The following is an 18,830-nucleotide window of genomic DNA, read 5'->3' on the forward strand; positions in this document are numbered from 1 at the left end:
TGCTCACTGTACTTATATCACTCTGGCCCCAGACAGCAACATTTTATTTGTTATTTATTTATTTATTTATTTATTTTTAGTGAGTCACAGTGTGGGTACAGTTACAGATTCACACCTTTTTGTGCTTGTTTTTCCCTCATGCAATGTTCAAGAGCCCATCCCTCCACCAGTGTCCATTCTGCACCACCCATGAACCCAGTATCCCTCCCACCCCCATCCCACCCCACCCCGTCTCTGTGGCAGGGTATTCCAATTTGTTCTTTCTCTCCTTTTGGGTGTTGTGGTTTGCAACAGGGGCATTGAGTGACCATCATGTTCAGTCTCTAGTCTACTTTCAGCACGCATCTCCCTCCCCGCGCAGGATCTCCAATCACATTTTACTTGGTGTTCCCCTCTCTATCTGGGATGACTTTCCACCAACATGTGAGGCCAGCTTCCAAGCTATGGAGCCAACCTCCTGGCATTATATACTACTACTCTTGGATGTAATCTCCTACTCTGTTATTTTATATTCCACAGATGAGTGCAATCTTTCTATGCCTGTCCCTCTCTCTTTTTTTTTTTTTTGGTTTTTGGGTCACACCTGGCGATGCATAGGGGTTACTCCTGGCTCTGCACTCAGGAATTACTCCTGGCAGTGCTCAGGGGACCATATGGGATGCTGGGGATTGAACCTGGGTCGGCCGCATGCAAGGCAAACGCCCTACCCGCTATGCTATCACTCCAGCCCCTGCCTGTCCCTCTCTTTCTGGCTCATTTCACTTAGCATGGTACTTTCCATGTTGATCCACTTATATGCAAAGTTCAGGACTTCATCTTTTCTAACAGCTACATAGTATTCCATTGTATAGATGTACCAAAGTTTCTTTAACCAGTCATCTGTTCTCGGGCACTCGGGTTTTTTCCAGATTCTGGCTATTGTAAACAGTGCCATGATGAACATATAAGTGCAGATGTCATTTCGACTATACTTTTTTGTTTCTCCAGGATATATTCCCAGAAGTGGTATTGCTGGATCAAATGGAAGCTCAATTTCTAATTTTTTGAGAATCGTCCATATTGTTTTCCAAAGGGGCTGAATCAGTCGGCATTCCCACCAGCAGTGTAGAAGGGGCCCTTCCTCCCCACATCCTCTCCAACAGCGGTTGCTTTTGTTCTTTTGGATGTGTGCCATTCTCTGTGGTGTGAGGTGGTATCTCATGGTAGTTTTGATCTGCATGTCCCTGATGGTTAGTGATGCAGAGCATTTGTTCATGTACCTTTTAGCCATTCATATCTCTTTCTTGGAAAAGTTTCTGTTCATTTCTTCGGCCCATTTTCTGATGGGGTTGGATGTTTTCTTCTTGTAGAGTTCAACCAGTGCTTTGTATACTCTTGATATCAATCTTTTATCGGATGGGTACTGGGTGAATATCCTTTCCCATTCCAGACAGCAACATTTTAAATCTCACATTTGTGTTCTTCTCACCTCTCGGAGAGCCTAGCAAGCTACCGAGAATATCCTGCCTGCACTGAAGAGCCTGGCAAGCTCCCCGTGGCGTATTTGATATGCCAAATACAGTAACAATAACAGGTCTCATTCCCTTGACCCTGAAAGAGCCTCCAATCGCGATTGGACTTGGAAAGATGAGTAAGGAGAGGCTGCTAAAATCTCAGGGCTGGGACGGATGGAGACGTTACTGGCGCCCACTCGAGTAAATCGATGAACAACGGGATGACAGTGACAGTCAGCGACAGTGTTCTTGGGTCTTCAGAGCCACCACTACACCACCAAGAGTGGGGGGGGTCCCCGTCACTCTCCTCCACCCCACTTTACCCCGACGACCCTTCATAGAGTTTACCCACCCCTCTGCCAAGACAACTGCCTCAGTGATATAACAAAACCTTTATTTTCAGAAAACAGGAGAAAAAAAAAAGATCAAAAATAAAACCAAGGATGTCTAGCTGGCCCTTGCCCCAGCACCCACCCTCGCATCCTCCTCGGGGGAGAACTGTGCCGGGAGAACGGGGATGCATGCAGAGAGGCGGGAGCTGAAGGGACACAAGTTCCTCGGGCACAAACAAGTTCTCTGACGTCTCGTACCTTCCTCCGAGCCGGCCCTGGCCAGCCCCGAGACACAGCGGGGGAGAAGTCCCTGGGGTGCCGGGGGATAGCGAGGCCCGGTCAGCACCTCTCTCCCTCCCCCCTGCCTCCTTCGCAGCCTTCGCCCATCACAGCTCGTCTTCGTCCAGCTTGGCCAGCCGGGCCTGGCCGGGAGGGGTGTCGGGGAGTGACGGAGCCGGTGGGGAGTCGTGAGGCCTCCGGGGCCGGGGGAGGTCACTGAGGGCCTAAAGACAGACTCACGTCAGACCGTCAAAAGAGTTCGGGGACGTTCCCCATCCCGACTCACCCCCGGCTCCCACCCCGGGCAAACACACCGGGGCCTACTTTTTTCTTTCTTTGTTTTTGTCTTTGTTTCTGGTTGGGTTTTTCTTTTTTTTTTTTTTTTTGCTTTTTGGGTCACACCCAGTGATGCACAGGGGTTACTCCTGACTCTGCACTCAGGAATGACTCGGGGGACCCTATGGGATGCTGGGACTCGAACCCGGGTCGGCCATGTGTAAGGCAAACGCCTTCCCCGCTGTGCTATCACTCCAGCCCCTTCTTCTTTTTTTTTTTGCCACACCCAGTGATGCTCAGCGGTCCCTCCTGGCTCTGTACTCAGGAATGACTCTTGGTGGGCTCGGGGGACCCTATGGGATGCTGGGGAGCGAACCCAGGTCGGCTGCGTGCAAGGCAAGTGCTTTATCCACAGTACTAACTCTCCAGCCCCCGCCCCCCCCACCCCACCCCCGCCACCCCCGCCGACTCCTTATCTGACCGTCAGCCTCTCCCAGAGCTAAACTGGAGGGCTGGGGGTGGGTGGGGAAGAGAGAGGAAGGGGGCCAGGGCAGACCTAGAGGGAGGTGGGGGAAGACAGGTGGGGGGGGGGCGGAGGAGACAAGAGGGGCCGTGCCATTCTGTCCCGTAGTCACACCTGTGTGTCCAGGGCCAGGGGCGCTCTGGGCAGCAGCAGCAGGGAGGGGAGAGAGCCATTGATGGGTGTGTGCATGCCGGCTTGGGCCCGGTCCCCAGGGCGGATTCTCCCCGGGCTGCCCACGCCAGCGCCCCCTCCTGGCCGGCCCAGGCTGTTGGTCTGGCTCTCCCGTCTCTGGTACTCAATGGGCGACTGCAAGGCTGGGGGAGAGAGAGACACGCAGAGGCAGGCTTAGAGCAGGGCGGGACCCTCCCCTGCAGCCCACCCTTCGCAGCAGCAGACGGGGCCAACTGGAGCTGTGGTTGATTAACCAAAGAGCCAGTGGTGGACGCGCACGCGGGCAGAGGGGGTGGGCGGGGGGCTGGGGCGCAGGCAGGGCCGCATGAGTGGGTGGTGACGGGTCGGGGAGGTCAGGGGCTGCAGGGGAGGCCGGCGGGGAGAGCGGCACCATTGAGGAAGTCTCGCTGGCTCTCCAGGATCTGCGCCACTTGCTTGATCCAGGCCTGGCTGACGGCGGGGTCCGCCGCCTGCAGCACGTAGCGCTGGATCCCGCCCTCGGGCCCTCTGGAGGTCAGGGCGAAGCGGCAGGGGTCCCCTTGGAGGTTCCCCTCCAGGCCCAGGCAGCTGACCTGGAAACGGGGGAGAGAGCCCCGGGGTTCTGGGGTGACTCCTGACGGTGCCCAGATCAATCTCCCAGAGCCTGGCACGCCGCACGCCGCCGTCGGGGGGTGGGGGTGGGCCCCTTCCCACCTTGACGCTGTTCTTGTAGACATACGCGGGCTGCGCGCCCCCTCGCGCGCCCCCGCCCAGCGCCTCGCTGAAGATGACGATTTGCTCGAAGAGGAAAACGCGCCTCTCTCGACCCCGGGAGGAAAGCAGCCCCCCAGCCTCCGGCTCTGTCACCCAGAACGTGTCCTGGCCCAGGAGCTTGCCCTGGGCCGTCAGTTTGCCCTGGAGACAAGGGAGAGGGTGACTGAGGGGGCGGGAACCGCGCAGACAGGGCACCTGGGCTCCACCCCCCCTCCCCTTCCCCCTGCCCAGGTGCCAGGAGGAGGAGGAGGAGGAGGAGAAGGAGGAGGAAGATGAGGAGGAGGAGGGGAGGAGGAGGGGGAGGAGGAGGAGAAGGAGGAGGAAGAAGAGGAGGAGGAGGAGAAGGAGGAGAAAGAAGAGGAGGAGGAGGAGAAGGAGGAGAAAGAAGAGGAGGAGGAGGAGGAGGAGGAAGAAGAGGACGGGGAGGAGGAGGAGGAGGGGGAGGAGGAGGAGAAGGAGGAGGAAGAAGAGGGTGAGGAGGAGGAGGAGAAGGAGGGCTCCCCGGAGGAGGAGGAGGGGGAGGAGGAGGAGGAGAAGGAGGAGGAGGGCTCCGGGAGGAGGAGGAGGAGGAGGAGGGCTCCCCAGAGGAGGAGGAGGAGGGGAGGAGGAGGAGGGGGAGGAGGAGGGGGAGAGGGAGGAGGAGGGGGAGCGTTCCCCGGAGGAGGAAGAGGAGGAAGAAGAGGAGGAAGAAGAAGAGGAGGAGGAGGAGGAGGAGGAATAAGAGGAGGAGGAGGGGGAGAAGGAGGAGGAGGAGGAGGAAGAGGAGGAGGAGGGTGAGGAGGAGGAGGAGGAGGAGGGGGGAGGAGGAGGGCTCCCCGGAGGAGGAGGAGGAGGAGGAGGAGGAGGAGGAGGAGGAGGGCTCCCGGTGCAGCCGGCTCCTACCTCAAAACCCCGCAGTCTCCCCAGGCTCATCATGTCGTTGCAGCGCTTGGGCACGAAGCACATGACCTCCACTGCTTGCTGGGAAGCAGAGAGAGAGACACTGACTCCCTGCTGGAGAAGCCTCTTCAAGGGCGGCTCCAGCCCTGGGCCGCCTCCCCCCCACTCCCCATGGACCCAGAGGGTCTCATCCCTGGCCAGGAGCTGGGGAGATGGGGGGGAGGGGGTCCTCACCTCCAGCTCCTCAGTGTCCCTGCCAGCTCTACCGTAGTACTTGAGGAAATCCTACAAGGCAGAAAAGAGAGGCCGAGGGAGATGCGGGGACCGCCTTCCAGTGCTCCGACATCCTAGGGCACAGTACACAGCCTGCGGGGGTGGGGGGGTCTAGAGCAAGGGTAAGTATATGGCCACAAGTTCAAATCCCCACGGAGGGGCTGAAGCAATAGCACAGCGGGGAGAGTGTTTGCCTTGCACGCAGCCGACCCGGGTTCGAATCCCAGCATCCCATAGGGTCCCCTGAGCACCGCCAGGAGTCATTCCTGAGTGCATGAGCCAGGAGTGACCCCTGTGCATCGCCGGGTGTGACTCAAAAAGCAAAAAAAAAAAGAAAAAACTCCCCACGGAGCGTGATCCAGACGTCTCTGCTGCCTGCGATACCCCGGCACGGGAAGTGACTTCCTGCGCACCACAGACAAGGGGGGGAGCACCATAGCGAGGGTGCAGCGCCTCAGGCAAAAAGATGCAGGAATCCCACAGCTGGGAAGTGCGCCCCCTGGTGGGCATTATTATAGCCAAAACCTGTGTGATTCAGCGCCCGTGGGGGTGGGAACACTGCAAGCCCACTGACGTGTCAGGCGCCAGAGTACTGGCACGGCGGAGAGGACTCTTGCCTGCAGCGGACCTGGATTTGATCCCCAGCAACCCAGATGGTTCCCGGAGCTCCATCGGTTGCTTCTGATGTAACCGATGAGCCTGAACACTGCCGGGGGGGCAAACACAAACACACTCCCGAACTCCTTGTGTGAGCACCGTGGTGAGGAATGCGTGCAGCGCTCCAAGGCAGCAGCAGCAATAAAGGGAAGAAGGGGTGGGGGGGAGGGGGAGACGCCCCAGGGAAGAACAGCATGCGGGTGGTGTGGAGAATCGTGGGGAGATGAGCGAAGGTCTCTCCCGGTCCACCAGGTGTGCCCCGGGGGAGGGCAGGCCGTCCTGACCTTCAGCAGCAGCTGGTATTTCATGATCCTCTGCACTGGTTTGATGAGGAGGTCACTTAGCTGCAGGCGATGCCCCAGCTGCTGCCGGAGCTCCTGGGGACAGAGACGGGGTGGTCACACAGCCCCCAGAGCCCGCTCGCGGCCACTGCTTCCCTGCTCCCTTTTTTTTTCCCTCTTTTTGTTAATTTTTGTTTTGTTTTGTTTTTGGGTCACACCCGGCGATGCACAGGGGTCACTCCCGGCTCATGCACTCAGGAATTACTCCTGGCGGTGCTTGGGGGACCCTATGGGATGCTGGGATTCGAACCCGGGTCGGCCGCGTGCAAGGCAAACACCCTACCCACTGTGCTATCGCTCCAGCCCCTCTCTTCTTTTTCTTTATGTTTTCTTTTGCTATTTATTATTTATTTATTTATTTTTGGTTTTTGGGTCACACCCGGTGATGCACAGGGGTCACTCCTGGCTCATGCACTCAGGAATTACTCCTGGCGGTGCTCGGGATTCGAACTCGGGTCGGCCGCATGCAAGGCAAACGCCCTACCCACTGTGCTATTGCTCCAACCCCGCTATTTATTTATTTATTTTTGCTTGTTTTGGTTGGGCTACACCCGGCTATGCTCAGGGCTTACTCCTGGCTCTATGCTCAGGGATCACTTCCGGTGCTGCTCAAGGGACCAGGGATTGAACCAGGGCCAACCACATGCAAGTCAAACTGTTCTATCTTTCCTGGCACCTTTATTTATTTATTTATTTATCTATTTTTTTATTTGTTAGTGGGGAATGTTTTGGTTTGGGGACTCAGCTGGTGGTGCTCAGGGGCTACTCCCAGCTTATTGCTCAGGTATCATTCCAAGCAGTGTTTGGGGGGACTATGCAGTCCTGGGCTTTGAACTTGAACCTCCAACATGCAAAGAATACTTTCCTGCCCTCTGCGCGCACTCTCTCTCTCTCTCTGACCCCATTACGCCAATTCCATTCCCACTCCCTGCCACAGTACCTCTGTCACTGACCTCAAAGTAGCTGTCCCCAAATTCTGACACCACGTGCTCTGACTTGGGCTTATTCTGACAATATACCACATACATGTGCAGCCGGCGCTCCTGTCCAGGAAAGGGGTCATGTCTCAGAAGGTGCTCACCCACGGAGGAGAGGGGCGAGCCCAGACCCACAGACCCATCCCTGGCCCCACCCTCCCAAAGCCTCACATGTTTGATGAACAGCTGCGCCAGCCAATCAGGATCATCCAAGCACTGCTTGAGTTCTTGCAGGAAGTAGCTGGAGGGGATTGGCAAGGAAAAGGCAGGTCAGCTACCCCCAATTTAGACCTCTCTGCCCTCGGGGGCGCGGGGCTCCCCCTGCAGCACCTCCAATAATTCCTCAGGCAACAGAGGGCCCCTGCTGGGACAGGGTGATCAGACTTACCTACACCCACCTGCCACCCCACAGGCCCCGTCACTTACTCTCGATGCCACTCGTAGATTTGCTGGATGTTCCCGAACACAATCCTGTCACGGCCTCGGAGACTCTCGGGCACTCCCTGGGCCGCCATGGTGGCCATGTAACCCTGAGGGAAGGTTGGGGGGGAGCATCAGCTGGTAGGGGCAGCCATCACTCGGGAGTCCCACACACAGGCGGTGAGGGCACCGGCTCAGAGCTGCACCAAGGTTTTTCCTGAAAGGGCCGGGCCGGGAGGGGCGCAGGGAGAGGGAGTTACCTCCACAACCTGCCCCAGATCCTCCACGTACATTTTCTCCGTCTCTACCAGTTCACTCAGGACATACCTGGGAAGAAAGCAGAATTGCGGGGCTGGAGAGATAGCATAGCGGGTAGGGCATTTGCCTTGCACGCAGCCGACCCGGGTTCAAATCCCAGCATCCCAAAAAAAAAGCAGAATTGGGCTCTGGTTTTAGCCAGTTTCCCCCTGCAGGATAAAAGCCCCCCCTTCTCTTTTTTTTTGCTTTTTGGGTCACACCTGGCGATGCACAGGGGTTCCTCCTGGCTCTGCACTCAGGAATCTCTCCTGGTGGTGCTCAGGGGATCCTATGAGATGCTGGGAATCGAACCCGGGTTGGCCACGTGCAAGGCAAATGCCCTACCCGCTGTGCTATTGCTCCAGCCCCTAAAAGCCCCTTTGTTTACCATAGTCAGTCTGGGAGAAAATTCCACGTCTTAAATCTAAAATGGGAGGGCTCCTTGGGCTGGAGCCATAGCACAGCGGGGAGGGCGTTTGCCTTGCTCGCGGCCGACCCGGGTTCGATCCCCAGCATCCCATAGGGTCCCCTGAGCACTGCCAAGAGTCATTCCTGAGTGTAGAGCCAGGAGTGACCCCTGTGCCTCGCCAGGTGTGACCCAAAAAAGAAAAATTCTTTAAAATGTGAGGGGTCCTAGGAAGAGGGGTGGGGGCTGTGCGGCACGCGGGGATACTCACATACTCCTCTCTAGAGCCGCCTTTTTCTGTTCCTCCTCATTTTCCGGAGCGTGCGATAAAGTCTCCTCCTCAGGTGGCTGGGAGGAAAGAACGTTCTAGAACAAGCCAGCAGCTGCCTCCCGGGTGAAAGGTGTCTCCTGGAGCCCTTTCCCTGTACCTGATCCTTATCTGCAGGCCCCTCTAACAGCGTGGTCAGCAGGGTCAGCTCTGGCAACTCTTCTCCGGGGGCTAACGCTGGTTCCAGCACCCAGTTCTGGGGGCCGGAGGTCAAGTGTCAGAAGCTGAGGACAGGCGCGATGACCGGGGGCCCCAGAGACTACTCTGCTAGTGTCCTTCGGCGACGCTGCACCTGCCTCTGTGCTCACCTCGTACTGTCCAGCCCGGCTGCCGCCGCCGCTCTCAGCCTCCACGCCAAGCCCATGTTTGGAGTGCTCCAGCCATCTTCTCAGGCCACCCACTGACCCTGGGGGGCCCGGGGAGCAGGGGCCAGAGCTGAGAGCAGAGCTGGGGCCCGACGGGGCGGCCAGACCCGAGGCCGCCGAGGCCGAGATGCTTCCCTCACTGCCAGCAATGGAGTAAGATTCTAAAGGCAGGGGAGAGGGGAGGGGGTGAGAGCCACCGGTCCAGGCTGGGCACCACCCCCCGGCCGGCCCTGGCGCCCTCTCGGGGCTTTCTGGCTGTGGTGCCCATCCCCTTCTTGCTGGCCTTTGGCTGACCCCTGCGGCTGATCACCCTAGCAAGTGCCACCAGGATACCCCCGGGGAGGGAGAGGGGCAAACCCCTGCCTCCCCTAAGCCATGTGGAAGCCCCAGCTACACGTGGAGATTCCCCAAATCTTGCGCCTGGCAGAGATCTGGAGGTGGGGGCGGCCATCTGGGAAGGCGCGGGGAATGGGGGGAGGCCATCTGCTCTCCTACAACCCTTCCCTTTGCAACGGGTACAGACCATTCTCCCAGGAGGAGGAGGAGGAGGAGGGAGAGCGAGGGGCCCAGCTGCCACCCCCAGACCCCTCCTGCACCCATTGCAATAGTCACTATAAAAAGATCTCTGCACCCCCTTTCCCACCGCATGCAGAGACCCAGGCGGTGGGGCAAGAGGGGTGCACGCCTCAGGGCTCCCGGCAGACCCCCGCCCCTTATCCTTCAAGCCGCGGCCCCTCTTCGGATGTGATTCTCCGGCAGACGCCCCTCGCGGCCGGGGGCGCGCCCGCAAGGCGGCCCGCCCGGCCAGGGGGCCGCGGCCAGGAGGAGTCCCCAGTCCCGGCCCCAATTTCCCTAAGTTGAATCCAGAGACATTCGGGGGCAGAAGGGATCTTAGCGATCATCAATTTTTAGTCACTTTCCTGGAAAACACGGGGACCGTGTCCCGCCCCTGACGCCCCAGGGCCAGCGCCGGCCGAGGCCCCCCGCGCCCCCCGCACCCCTCGCCACTGCGCCCTCGCGACCTCGCACTCACCACGTCCCCCCCGGGCGAAGCAGCAACCGCATTTGGCCAGCACTTTTCGGATCACGTGGGGACAGGCGCAGCGACCCCCCTTGTGCCCCCCCCGCATGGCGCCCGGGCCCCCCCGCACCCCCCGCCCGGGCCGGCCATGCAGGGGGACTCACGGGGGGCGGGGCGGGAACGGCGCAGCGCGCACACCCCCCCTCCCTCCTGCCCCGGGCCAGGCTGGGGGCGGCGGGGAAGGGGGGGCGCGGAGGGGGCGTCCAGGGGCGGCGGAAGGCGGGGCCGCGGGCGGGCCGGGGGCTCCGCGGGGCGCAGGGCGCGGGGCGCCGCCGGCGAGCGGGGATGGGGGGCGCTTCCGGAGCCCCGGGGGTGCGGGGCCCCGGGTCCCGCGGTCCCGCGGGGCGGGGAGGGATGGTGGGGGTGGGGGGGCTGGGCCGGGATGCGGCAGCCGCTCCAGCGCCGTCTGCGGCCTCGCGGGGCGCGCGGGGGGCGGCGCGGGGCCCGGGCCGGGGCGCGGGCGGGGGGCCGACCCCCGAGTCACTGGCGCGGCGCGGGTCCCGGCGGCGCGGCGGGCGGAATAACAGGCCGGGCCGCGGTGCCGCGCGGGGAGGGGCCTCTGCGGCCCGGCTCCGCCCTCCCCTCCGGCCCCCCTGCGGCCCGAGCTGGCCGCCCGCCGCCGCCCCCCTCCCCCAGCACCACCCCGTTCCCACTCCACGTCCCCAGCGCCTCCGCCCCTCCTCCCCGGCCGGCCGGGGCTCCCCGCGCCCCTCCCCCTCCTCCTCCCCCTCCCCCCCCTCCTCTTCCCCCTCCTTCTCCCGCATCGCGGCCTCGGGTGAGGGTCCAGGTCCAGGCTGGGCACCACGGTGAAGGCCCAGCCGTGGGGTCCGCCTCGGGGCGCCCCGCGGCCTCTGCAGCCGGGAAGAGCCGGTGGATGGGGTCGGGGCTCGGGCGAAGATGGGCCGGGGTGGAGGCCGTGGCGGGCCTCGCGGGGGTGCACCAGGCCGCCCCGCAGGACGTGCGCCGCTGGGGTGCCCGCGGGGTCGGGGGGTCCCGGCCCAGGAGCCGCCCGCCTGCCCGCCCGCCCGACCCTTCCTTCCAGCAGGCCCCGGGGCTCCGGCGGCGGCGAAGCACCAATTAAGGCGACTTTCCGGAGCCCGGCCTGGCGAGGGGCCAGGGGTGGGGCCCGGGGCACGTGCGGGTCCGCGGGGGCCACGCACACGGGATGCCGGTGGGAGCCGCCTGGTCCCGAACCTGCCACCGCGCAGGGGGTGGCGGCCGTGCCCCACCCCGGCCTCCTACCGGGCAGCGGAGCCCACGCGGGCGCCTCCCGTCCGCGCTCCCCGCTCTCCTCCCCCTCGGGGCCGTCCGGCTCGGGCTCGACACCCCCCGGCCCGAGGGGGCTTCTCTTCGGGGCCTGCGGGAACAGAAGGACCGTGAGGAGCCCGGCCTCCACGCCCACCGCGACCCCCGGCTGCCCCCTCGGGCCTCCCTCCTGTCAAAGTGCGCCGCGGGTCTACAGGGGTCCCGAGCCACGCTGGGTGGGGGGGGAGCGGTGCCCCCCTCCCCGGGACGTGGCTATGACCCCCTTCACGCCAGGATTCCTGCCACTGCCCCGCAGGACGCCCGCTCCAGAGAACGGGGTCGTGGGGTACAACCCTCCTGGGTCCCCCTGCAGCCCCCGACACCCCCTGGCTCCCCTTTCTTACCCCCTCCTGCCCGGGGAGGGCGCATGCGCGCAGCATGCCCCCCATGACCCCCAGTATCCGGTCAGTGCGGCCAGGGGCGGGGCGGTCCGGGGGCTTCATGCTGGACCCCTACCCTGCTTCCAGGTCCGGGCTCCTGGGGGCACGGAAGCCGGGGGGCTCTGAGGCCGGCGCGCGTCCGGGGTGTTGCTGCGGCGGAATCCGCCCCCCGCCCGGCTCCGCCCCCACTCCCACCCCAGCCAAACTTCGCAGTTGGGCTGGGGTGGTTCCTCTCCTTCAACTCTGGCTCCGCAGCAAACAAAGCCCTCCGAGGCCCCCTTCCAGCCTCGAACCCGGGACTCCGCTGCCGGCGTTCAGAGGGTACCACGCACCGAGTACACGCTCTCCCCAGGAGCGCTGTCGGGAGGCAGGCTGGGGAGGGGAGGGGGCGGGGGCGATGCGCTCGGGGATTCCCCCCCTCGCCACCCCCTCCCCTGCTCCCCACTCCACTCCCCCCCCCTCCATCCCTTCCACACAACAGAACGGGTGTGGCGGAGAGAGTTGCATATTTTACTTTATTTTTATTAAATTAAAAGCTACAGTCTGGCGGCGATTCCAGAACAGGGGGAAGGAGGCTCTTAGAGGGGCAGAGGAGAGGAGAGCAGGAGAAAGACAGACCGACAGAGACCGGGGAACGCCAGGGGAAGGGCATTGGGTGGGGGTGGGGGGGCAGGGGGCTTTCTGGGGGAGACACAGGGCGGCTCCATGGGGGGAGGAGGTCCAGCGGCCCCACTCCTCTCCCTCTGCCCCACAGTTCAGCCAGAGCGGCCGGGAGGGAGGGGTGCAGGACCCTGCCCTCCCCGCCCGTCCTGCCGGCTTAGTCACTGGAGCATAGCACATACCAGAAGCAGCCGAGGGCAGGAGGGAGTCTGTACAGGGGAGGAGGGGCTGGAGCCCGGGACGTCAGCTCTGCCAGAGGGAGCGGTGCTCGGGGCACGAAGCACTAGGCCTGGGGGGGGGGACAGGGGCGGGGACTGTGCCCTCCACCTCAGAACTCCCTCCCCCCTGGCGGCAGTCAGGTCCCCTGGGAGGGTGGTGTGTGTGTGTGTGTGTGTGTGTGTGTGTGTGTGTGTGTGTGTGTGTGTGTGTGTGTGTGTGTGTGTGTGTGTGTGTGTGTGTGTGTGTGTGTGTGTTGGGGGGGTTCCCCTGAGGGAGAAAGGGAGAACAGAGGTTCCCGCTGGGTTCCAGTAGAGGAGAAGAGCGGGGGGGCCGTGACAGAGGGGGGCCGCGACAGAGGGGGGGCGGCCTTCAGTCATCCGTGATACCCTTGGCTCTCAGCTCCTCCTGCACCCGGGTCAGGTAGGTGGGGTCCGGGTACCCAAACCTAGCAGCAAAGAGAAAGGAGAGTCAGGTGGGCTGCCTGGAGGAGGGGGAAGGGGGTGCCCAGCCCTGGCCCCCGGCCCCCCCCCCCCCCCGCCTTCCCAGCAGGTCACGGGAACCCCAGATAACTTAGCCCAGTTCTGCTTATTTTTGTCGGTTAATCGGGGTCCACTGGGCTGAGTGTAGGAGAAACTGGGATGGGAGAAAGGGCGGGATAGTTTGCAGGGGGGTCCTCTCCTGGGGGTGGGGGCGGGGGTGGGGGAGGCTTCCAGAGAGAGAGGGGAGGTGGTCCAGGAGGAGGGGGGAGGGGCCGAGGGGGGGAGTGAAGGAGGGTCGCACAGCTGGGGTCCCCCTGTGCAGCTGGTCTTGTGGTGGATGTCGTTCCAGGTGATGACGTTCGGTCTCCCTGTGGTCATGGACGTGCCGATGGTGAAGGTGAGACGCTGATCAAACGCCTTCCGGAACAGGGTCAGCACCTTGTTGCCCTCGGGGCAGTCTGGGAGGTAGGCCACGCGGGTAGTGCCAGGGTACCGGACCCCTGGGTTGGGGTGTTCAGCCTGGGAAGGAGGGGAGCAGGGGGGGCCGTGAGCCCGGCCTGTTTTCTGCCCGCGCATCCGCAGCTCACGCCGACAGGGCAGTGACAGCCCCCCGAGGAAGGAGAGGCGCCAGGGCCCGGCAGCCTCTCCCCGGACAAAATCCTTATTGCTAAGAGATCCTTTTTGCCCTGCCCATCCTTCAAGTCCCAGTGGGACCACAAATAGAGTCTTCGGGGTGGTGGCAGGTACGCGGCAGAAATCAGAAGATGGAGAATCGTTTTTCTCTTTCAGCCTTTCCCGCTGCACTTAAAGACATTTCCAGGGGCTGGAGCGACAGCACAGCGGGGAGGGCGTTTGCCTTGCATGCAGCCGACCCGGGTTCGGTTCCCAGCATCCCATATGGTTCCCCAGCACCGCCAGGAGTAATTCCTGAGTGCAGAGCCAGGTGGAACCCCTGTGCATCGCCGGGTGTGACCAGAAAAGCAGGAAAAAAAACCCAAACAAACAGACATTTCCAGATCTTCTGAACCTGTTCTAATTCCCGATCACTTTTCCTTGGAGCTTCCTCACCCTTCTACGGACAGGACTGGAGACGGGCAGGGGGTCTTGCAGGGGGTGTGGGAGTGCGGCCCATACCTGATGATGCTCAGTGCCTACTCCTAGCTCTGCTCCTTCTCTGGACTCGGGTCACTTGGGGGACCATATGCGATGTCTGGGATCAAACCAGGACGCATGCAAGGCAAGCATCTTTTTTTTTCTTTTTGGGTCACACCCAGCGATGCACAGGGGTCACCCCTGGCTCATGCACTCAGAAATTGCTCCTGGCGGTGCTGGGGAGACCCTATGGGATGCCGGAGATCGAACCCAGGTCGGCCGCGTGCAAGGCAAATGCCCTCCCTGCTGTGCTATCGCTCCGGCCCTGCAAGGCAAGCATTGTGCCCCCTGTACTCTCCCTGCCCGACAGTTACTCGGGCCAAGCAAGGAAACAGCTGGAGCCCTTGGCCCACTCCTGTTTCTCCCATAGTCGGCCAGACCGGGGTCCCCCCAACTCTCAGCCAGGTAAGGAGGGGCTGGTTCGTTCCAGCTCCGCCCGCCCCCACCTCACCCCAGAGCCGCGGGGAACCAGTCTTCAGTTCCTTTCTCTTGCGCCTTGGGATTTGGGGGGAGGAAAATGAGGCCCCGGCCGCTGGGAAAGGAAGGGACCCCAGGAGACTGCAAGCTTGTCTCCCCTCTACCGAGCACTGCTCATGGGCACCCGGAGGAGGTCCTGGCTCGGCGAGTCCGCTCGAGGGGGCGTGGGGGCAAACGCTAGGGTCGGGACAGGCTCTTACCCCCTGGACGCCGGGCGGGAAGACGTACTGGATGACGATGGTGCCGTACTTCTCGTAGCTGGGCAGCAGGAGGGTGGCGTCCTTGGAGACCAGCATGCGCCCGTTCTGGGGCTGGTTCCCCACCAGCTGCCCGTAGAAGCGGCCGCACATGGGGCAGGCCTTCTTCACCTGCAGGGCCCGCGTGATGCAGCCCTCGCAGAAGGAGTGCCGGCACTTCTCCAGGGTCTTGGCGTTTTGGATCTCCCCCAGGCAGATGGGGCAGGTGCGCTCGGGCTCTTCGGGCTCCTCCCGGAGGCGGGGAGGCAGGGGAGGGGGCAGGGGAGGCGGCGGCGGGGGCAGCCCCCGCGCCCCGGGGGGCAGGAGCGGCGCTGCGCGCAGAGGGGGCGGGCCCGGGCGGTGGTGCAGCTCAGGGTGCTCGCCCCCGCCCCCCAAAGCCAGGCAGCCCATCAGCTCGCCCTGCCGCTGCGCCTTCTTCAGCTCCTTCTCCGCCTCCTTCAGCAGCCCCTTGAGGGCCTTGCGGGCCAGGTAGAGCCCGTTGGGCGCGGCGGGCAGGGGCCCCTGGAGGGCCAGCTGGAGCACGTAGATGTCTGAGGTCTCGCCGTCGATGAGGATGGACACGCGGTGCTCCTCCCGGAGCCGCGCCAGCCGCGCGGGGGTCTCCTTGCTCAGGAAGTCCCACACGGGCTTGGAGACCGTCACTTTGTTCTTGCAGGTGCCTCCGCAGGCTGCCATTCTGGACAGGACGAACGACACTGCCCCCAGGGTGAAAGGGACTCAGGGCGCGGGGTCCCCGCTTGGACCCACGCTGGCGCCCCCAACTTCCGGTTCCTTCCCAGCCCGCTCTCCTCCCGCGCCTCTCTGGGGCCACCCCGGCACCTGCCCAAGCTCACCTGCCCCTGCTCTGCCCTCTCGAACCCGGCACTCACAGAAGCGCAGGAAAGCTTCTCTCACTTTACTGGGAGCATCTCAGGCGAGCAAGGGTGTCACGTGGGTGGGTCACCTTCCACCGCCCCCCCCCCCCCCCCCCCCGCGCCCCCAGGACCAGAGAAACAACCCGGCCCTCCCTGCTTCTGGCTGAAAAGGGGCTCTTTATTTATTTTTTTTTTAATTTTTTTTCTTTTTTTTTTTCTTTTTGGGTGACACCCGGCAATGCACAGGGGTTACTCCTGGCTCTACACTCAGGAATTACCCCTGGCGGTGCTCAGGGGACCCTCTGGGATGCTGGGAATCGAACCCAGGTGGGCCGCGTGCAAGGCAAATGCCCCTACCCACTGTGCAATTGCTCCAGCCCCAATGGGGCTCTTTAAAGGGGAGGGGATTTTTTTGCTGTTGTTGTTGTTGTGCTTTTTAGGTCACACCCAGCATTGCACAGGGGTTACTCCTGGCTCATGCACTCAGGAGTCACTCCAAGCGGTGCTCGGGGGACCCTATGGGATGTTGGGGATCAAACCCGGGTCGGCCGCGTGCAAGGCAAACTCCCTGCCCGCTGTGCTACCGCTCTAGCCCCAGGGAGGGGATTTTTGGACCCTCCTGTTTGCTCACTTTGATCCTGAAGAGCTTAGAATTGGCATGCAGGCTCTCTCTGTCCCAGCTCCCTACTTGTACGTGGTGTGACCTGGAGGGGGGAGAGAGAGGAAGGGGACGTGAGAAAGCCGGTGCCGCGCTCCTGCCTGAAACCTGGATGGAAGTTACTAGAACCCAGAATACTTGGGACATGGGGAGAGAAAGCAATTTTTTTTTCCCTTTTGGGTCACACCCAGCAATGCACAAGGGTTCCTCCTGGCTCATGCACTCAGGAATTACCCCTGGCGGTGCTCGGGGGACCCTATGGGATGCTGGGAATCGAACCCGGGTCAGCCGTGTGCAAGGCAAATGCCCTCCCCGCTGTGCTATCACTCCAGCCCCAAGAAAGCAATTTTTTTTGTTGTTTCTTTTGGTAGGGGGAGTACACCCAGAAGGGGGGGGCAACACGGGGCTCCGAGTTGGAGGAGGGGTCACGCCAGGTGTGGTGGAGGGGACCCTGTGGTGTCCCGGGATCAAACGTGCCTCTCCCACAGGCAAAGCCCCCGCCCAGCTGGTGACCTCGGCCCGAGGAGGTGAGTGAAGGTGAAAGTTGAGATTCCCCTGCGGAGGCAGATACCTGGCAAGCCCATGGACGGCCACGGAAGCAGAAATCTCTCTACTTGCCCACGCAGCTGACCAGAACTGGGGGTTGGGGGGAGAGGCGGGAAAGGCTCATGAGGTCACCATCCCCCCCACCCCGCCCAGGAAGCCACCTCTCCTTTCCTCTCCCCTCCCGCAGAGCTCCTGCACCAGCAGAGTCCATCCTAACTAAGAGTTGCACAGAAGGAACTTCCACCCGCTAACTTTCTTCTCCCTTCCCCAAGCGCGCCTCCAGGGAGAGCAGGGGCGGGGAGAAGGGAGCCAGGGCAGCTCACCCCGGAGGGGTTTTCGGCCCACCTGCCTTGCAGCCCTGAGACCAGGAGGGTCGATGCTCCCAGAGCCTCACCCTGCTCCACATAACTCAGCCCCTACCCGGAGGGAGGGCGCAGCCCCCCCAACGCCCCTCCCCTGCAGACAGTGGCAGCATCCCCTGCCAGGGGCGGCTTCTGTCACCTTTAAACCCAGCACTGGGGGGCAAGGCCCACCGGGCAAGCTTCAGGGAGGGGGATGGACGGCCGGAGGAGGGTCCCGGGCAGGGGCTGGGCGGGAGGAGCCTGGAGACCTCTCGGTTCCACAGCCTGCTCCGAGCCCCCTCCAAGGGCGGCTCCGCAGGGAAGAGGGGCCGCGCGTGTGACCTCAATTCTGGGATGTGCAGGGGAGCTGCTCTCCTTCCGGCCTGCCGTGACGGCCCCCTGGACGCCGGGAGCACCTCCCCTGCATGCCGGGAGCACCTCCGGCGATCCAGAAAGTGAAGCTCGGGCCCGGGAGCCTCATCTCGGCCGGTAGCACCCCCCGGACACACACACACTGACACACACACACACACCCGCGGGCTCCCCGGACCCGAGGCGGCGTCCTTAGCGCCCAGTCCCGCTGGCACGGCGGCAGGAGGCGGGGCCACGGTGTAGACTGGGGTTCGGATGCCTCCGGGGCAGCCCGGGCCGGCCAGTCCCTCCCTGGAGGCGGCCCCGCGCGGGGTGTGTGTGTGCGTGTGTGCGTGCATGCATGCGTGCATGTGTGTGCGCGCGCGCGCGTGTGTGTGTGTGTGTGTGTGTGTGTGTGGCGGGGGAGCAGGGTCCCCCCGGCCCTCCAGCCAGACAGCCGCCCCTCCCCCCACGACCTCCAGCCGGGCTCGACCCGGAACCAACTCCCCTCCGCTCCCCGCGGCCCGAGCCCCCGGAGCCCCGCCGCGGGGTGGGAGCGCTCGGCGGCCGATCGCGGGCCCCGGGACCCCCCGCCCCCCGCCTGCCACCCACCCCCCCACCCAAGAGGCCTCGGCTGCAGGGTGACAGGGAGACGCCCGGCCGGGCACGGGAGGGGGCCCCCGGCGCCGCGCGCGGGGGGACGGAGGCGGGGAGGGGGCGGCCGGGGAGGCGCGGGGCGCGCGGGGGGCGCGAGCGGGGTCTGGGGGCGCGCGCGGGGGGTGTGGGGGGCGCCGGGCTCACCTACCTCTCCTCAGCGCCGCCATTGCCGGTCACATGACTGAGGCTGTTGCTGGGATGACGGTCTGGGCCTTAGCAACAAGGGAGGGGGGAGACCCCGGGGTGGGGGCCCCGGGCAGGGGTGCGGACGGGGCGGGGGGGGGAGGCGGGCCGGCGCACCCTCCCCGTCTCCGCCGCCCCCGCTGGCGCGCGAGCCCCCTGCGCGGCCGCCCCCGAGGCGACGGTGGAGGCTGGGCCCCGTCCGGGCAGGAAGGGGGCGGCGGGCCCGCGGGGTGGGGGTGCGGCCCCCGCGCGCCGCCCCGGGAGCCCCTCCTGGCCCCTTCCCCGGGGAGCGGCGCCGCGGCCCGGCCCGCTGGTGGCACGGTGGCAGCTCGCTCTTGGGAGCGGGTGGCCCCAGGGGGGTGCCAGCGTCCCCGGGGGCGGACAGGGAGCTGGGGGGGGGGCGCAGTTCATCCCACCCCCGTCCCTGGACTGCAGGAGGGGCCTTTTAGGAACACCGTGG

General features: G+C 63.6%; 2 protein-coding genes across 5 annotated transcripts; both read right to left on the reverse strand.

Annotated features, from left to right (window-relative positions):
• Window positions 1–1,866: 1,866 nt before the first annotated feature.
• Window positions 1,867–11,652, reverse strand: ARHGEF25 (Rho guanine nucleotide exchange factor 25). 3 transcript variants are annotated; one of them, XM_004601646.2, is made up of 16 exons: window positions 11,501–11,651; window positions 11,094–11,208; window positions 8,714–8,931; window positions 8,506–8,601; window positions 8,349–8,425; window positions 7,635–7,701; window positions 7,381–7,484; window positions 7,126–7,195; window positions 6,931–7,020; window positions 5,921–6,013; window positions 4,941–4,991; window positions 4,710–4,787; window positions 3,768–3,968; window positions 3,466–3,646; window positions 3,018–3,217; window positions 1,867–2,328 (listed from the first exon to the last, which is right to left on the reverse strand). In XM_004601646.2, the coding sequence occupies exons 1-16, from the start codon at window positions 11,597–11,599 to the stop codon at window positions 2,212–2,214; spliced, it is 1,857 nt and encodes a 618-aa protein (XP_004601703.1). In that variant the 5' UTR covers window positions 11,600–11,651; the 3' UTR covers window positions 1,867–2,211. The 3 variants fall into 3 exon arrangements, with proteins under 3 accessions (XP_004601703.1, XP_054984543.1, XP_004601704.1); XM_055128568.1 differs by lacking the exon at window positions 5,921–6,013 and having other exon boundaries at window positions 11,501–11,652; XM_004601647.2 differs by lacking the exons at window positions 11,094–11,208; window positions 11,501–11,651 and adding an exon at window positions 9,804–10,154.
• A 380-nt stretch (window positions 11,653–12,032) lies between these two features.
• DTX3 (deltex E3 ubiquitin ligase 3) lies at window positions 12,033–18,707 on the reverse strand. 2 transcript variants are annotated; one of them, XM_055128603.1, is made up of 6 exons: window positions 18,336–18,707; window positions 16,864–16,928; window positions 16,266–16,338; window positions 14,724–15,456; window positions 13,196–13,413; window positions 12,033–12,860 (listed from the first exon to the last, which is right to left on the reverse strand). In XM_055128603.1, the coding sequence occupies exons 3-6, from the start codon at window positions 16,292–16,294 to the stop codon at window positions 12,785–12,787; spliced, it is 1,056 nt and encodes a 351-aa protein (XP_054984578.1). In that variant the 5' UTR covers window positions 16,295–16,338; window positions 16,864–16,928; window positions 18,336–18,707; the 3' UTR covers window positions 12,033–12,784. The 2 variants fall into 2 exon arrangements, with proteins under 2 accessions (XP_054984578.1, XP_054984579.1); XM_055128604.1 differs by having other exon boundaries at window positions 14,724–15,475; window positions 18,336–18,693.
• Between the last annotated feature and the right edge of the window lie 123 nt (window positions 18,708–18,830).

This window comes from Sorex araneus, chromosome 2 (assembly GCF_027595985.1).
Source record: "Sorex araneus isolate mSorAra2 chromosome 2, mSorAra2.pri, whole genome shotgun sequence".
In the NCBI taxonomy this organism is placed as follows: domain Eukaryota; kingdom Metazoa; phylum Chordata; class Mammalia; order Eulipotyphla; family Soricidae; genus Sorex; species Sorex araneus.

Bases quoted from the DNA above. Each gene is read 5' to 3' on its own strand.
- ARHGEF25 (XM_004601646.2), bottom strand. From the start codon at position 11,599: ATGAAGCCCCCGGACCGCCCCGCCCCTGGCCGCACTGACCGGATACTG. The intron at 4,788-4,940 runs GTGAGGACCCCC...TCTGCTTCCCAG, and splicing joins GGGACACTGAGGAGCTGGAG to CAAGCAGTGGAGGTCATGTG. The intron at 2,329-3,017 runs GTGTGACTACGG...GTCTGTCTTTAG, and splicing joins CCCTGGCCCTGGACACACAG to GCCCTCAGTGACCTCCCCCG.
- DTX3 (XM_055128603.1), bottom strand. From the start codon at position 16,294: ATGCCAATTCTAAGCTCTTCAGGATCAAA. The intron at 13,414-14,723 runs GTAAGAGCCTGT...CCTCCTTCCCAG, and splicing joins TCCCGCCCGGCGTCCAGGGG to GCTGAACACCCCAACCCAGG. The intron at 12,861-13,195 runs GTGCGACCCTCC...CTTTGCTGCTAG, and splicing joins TGCACAGGGGGACCCCAGCT to GTTTGGGTACCCGGACCCCA.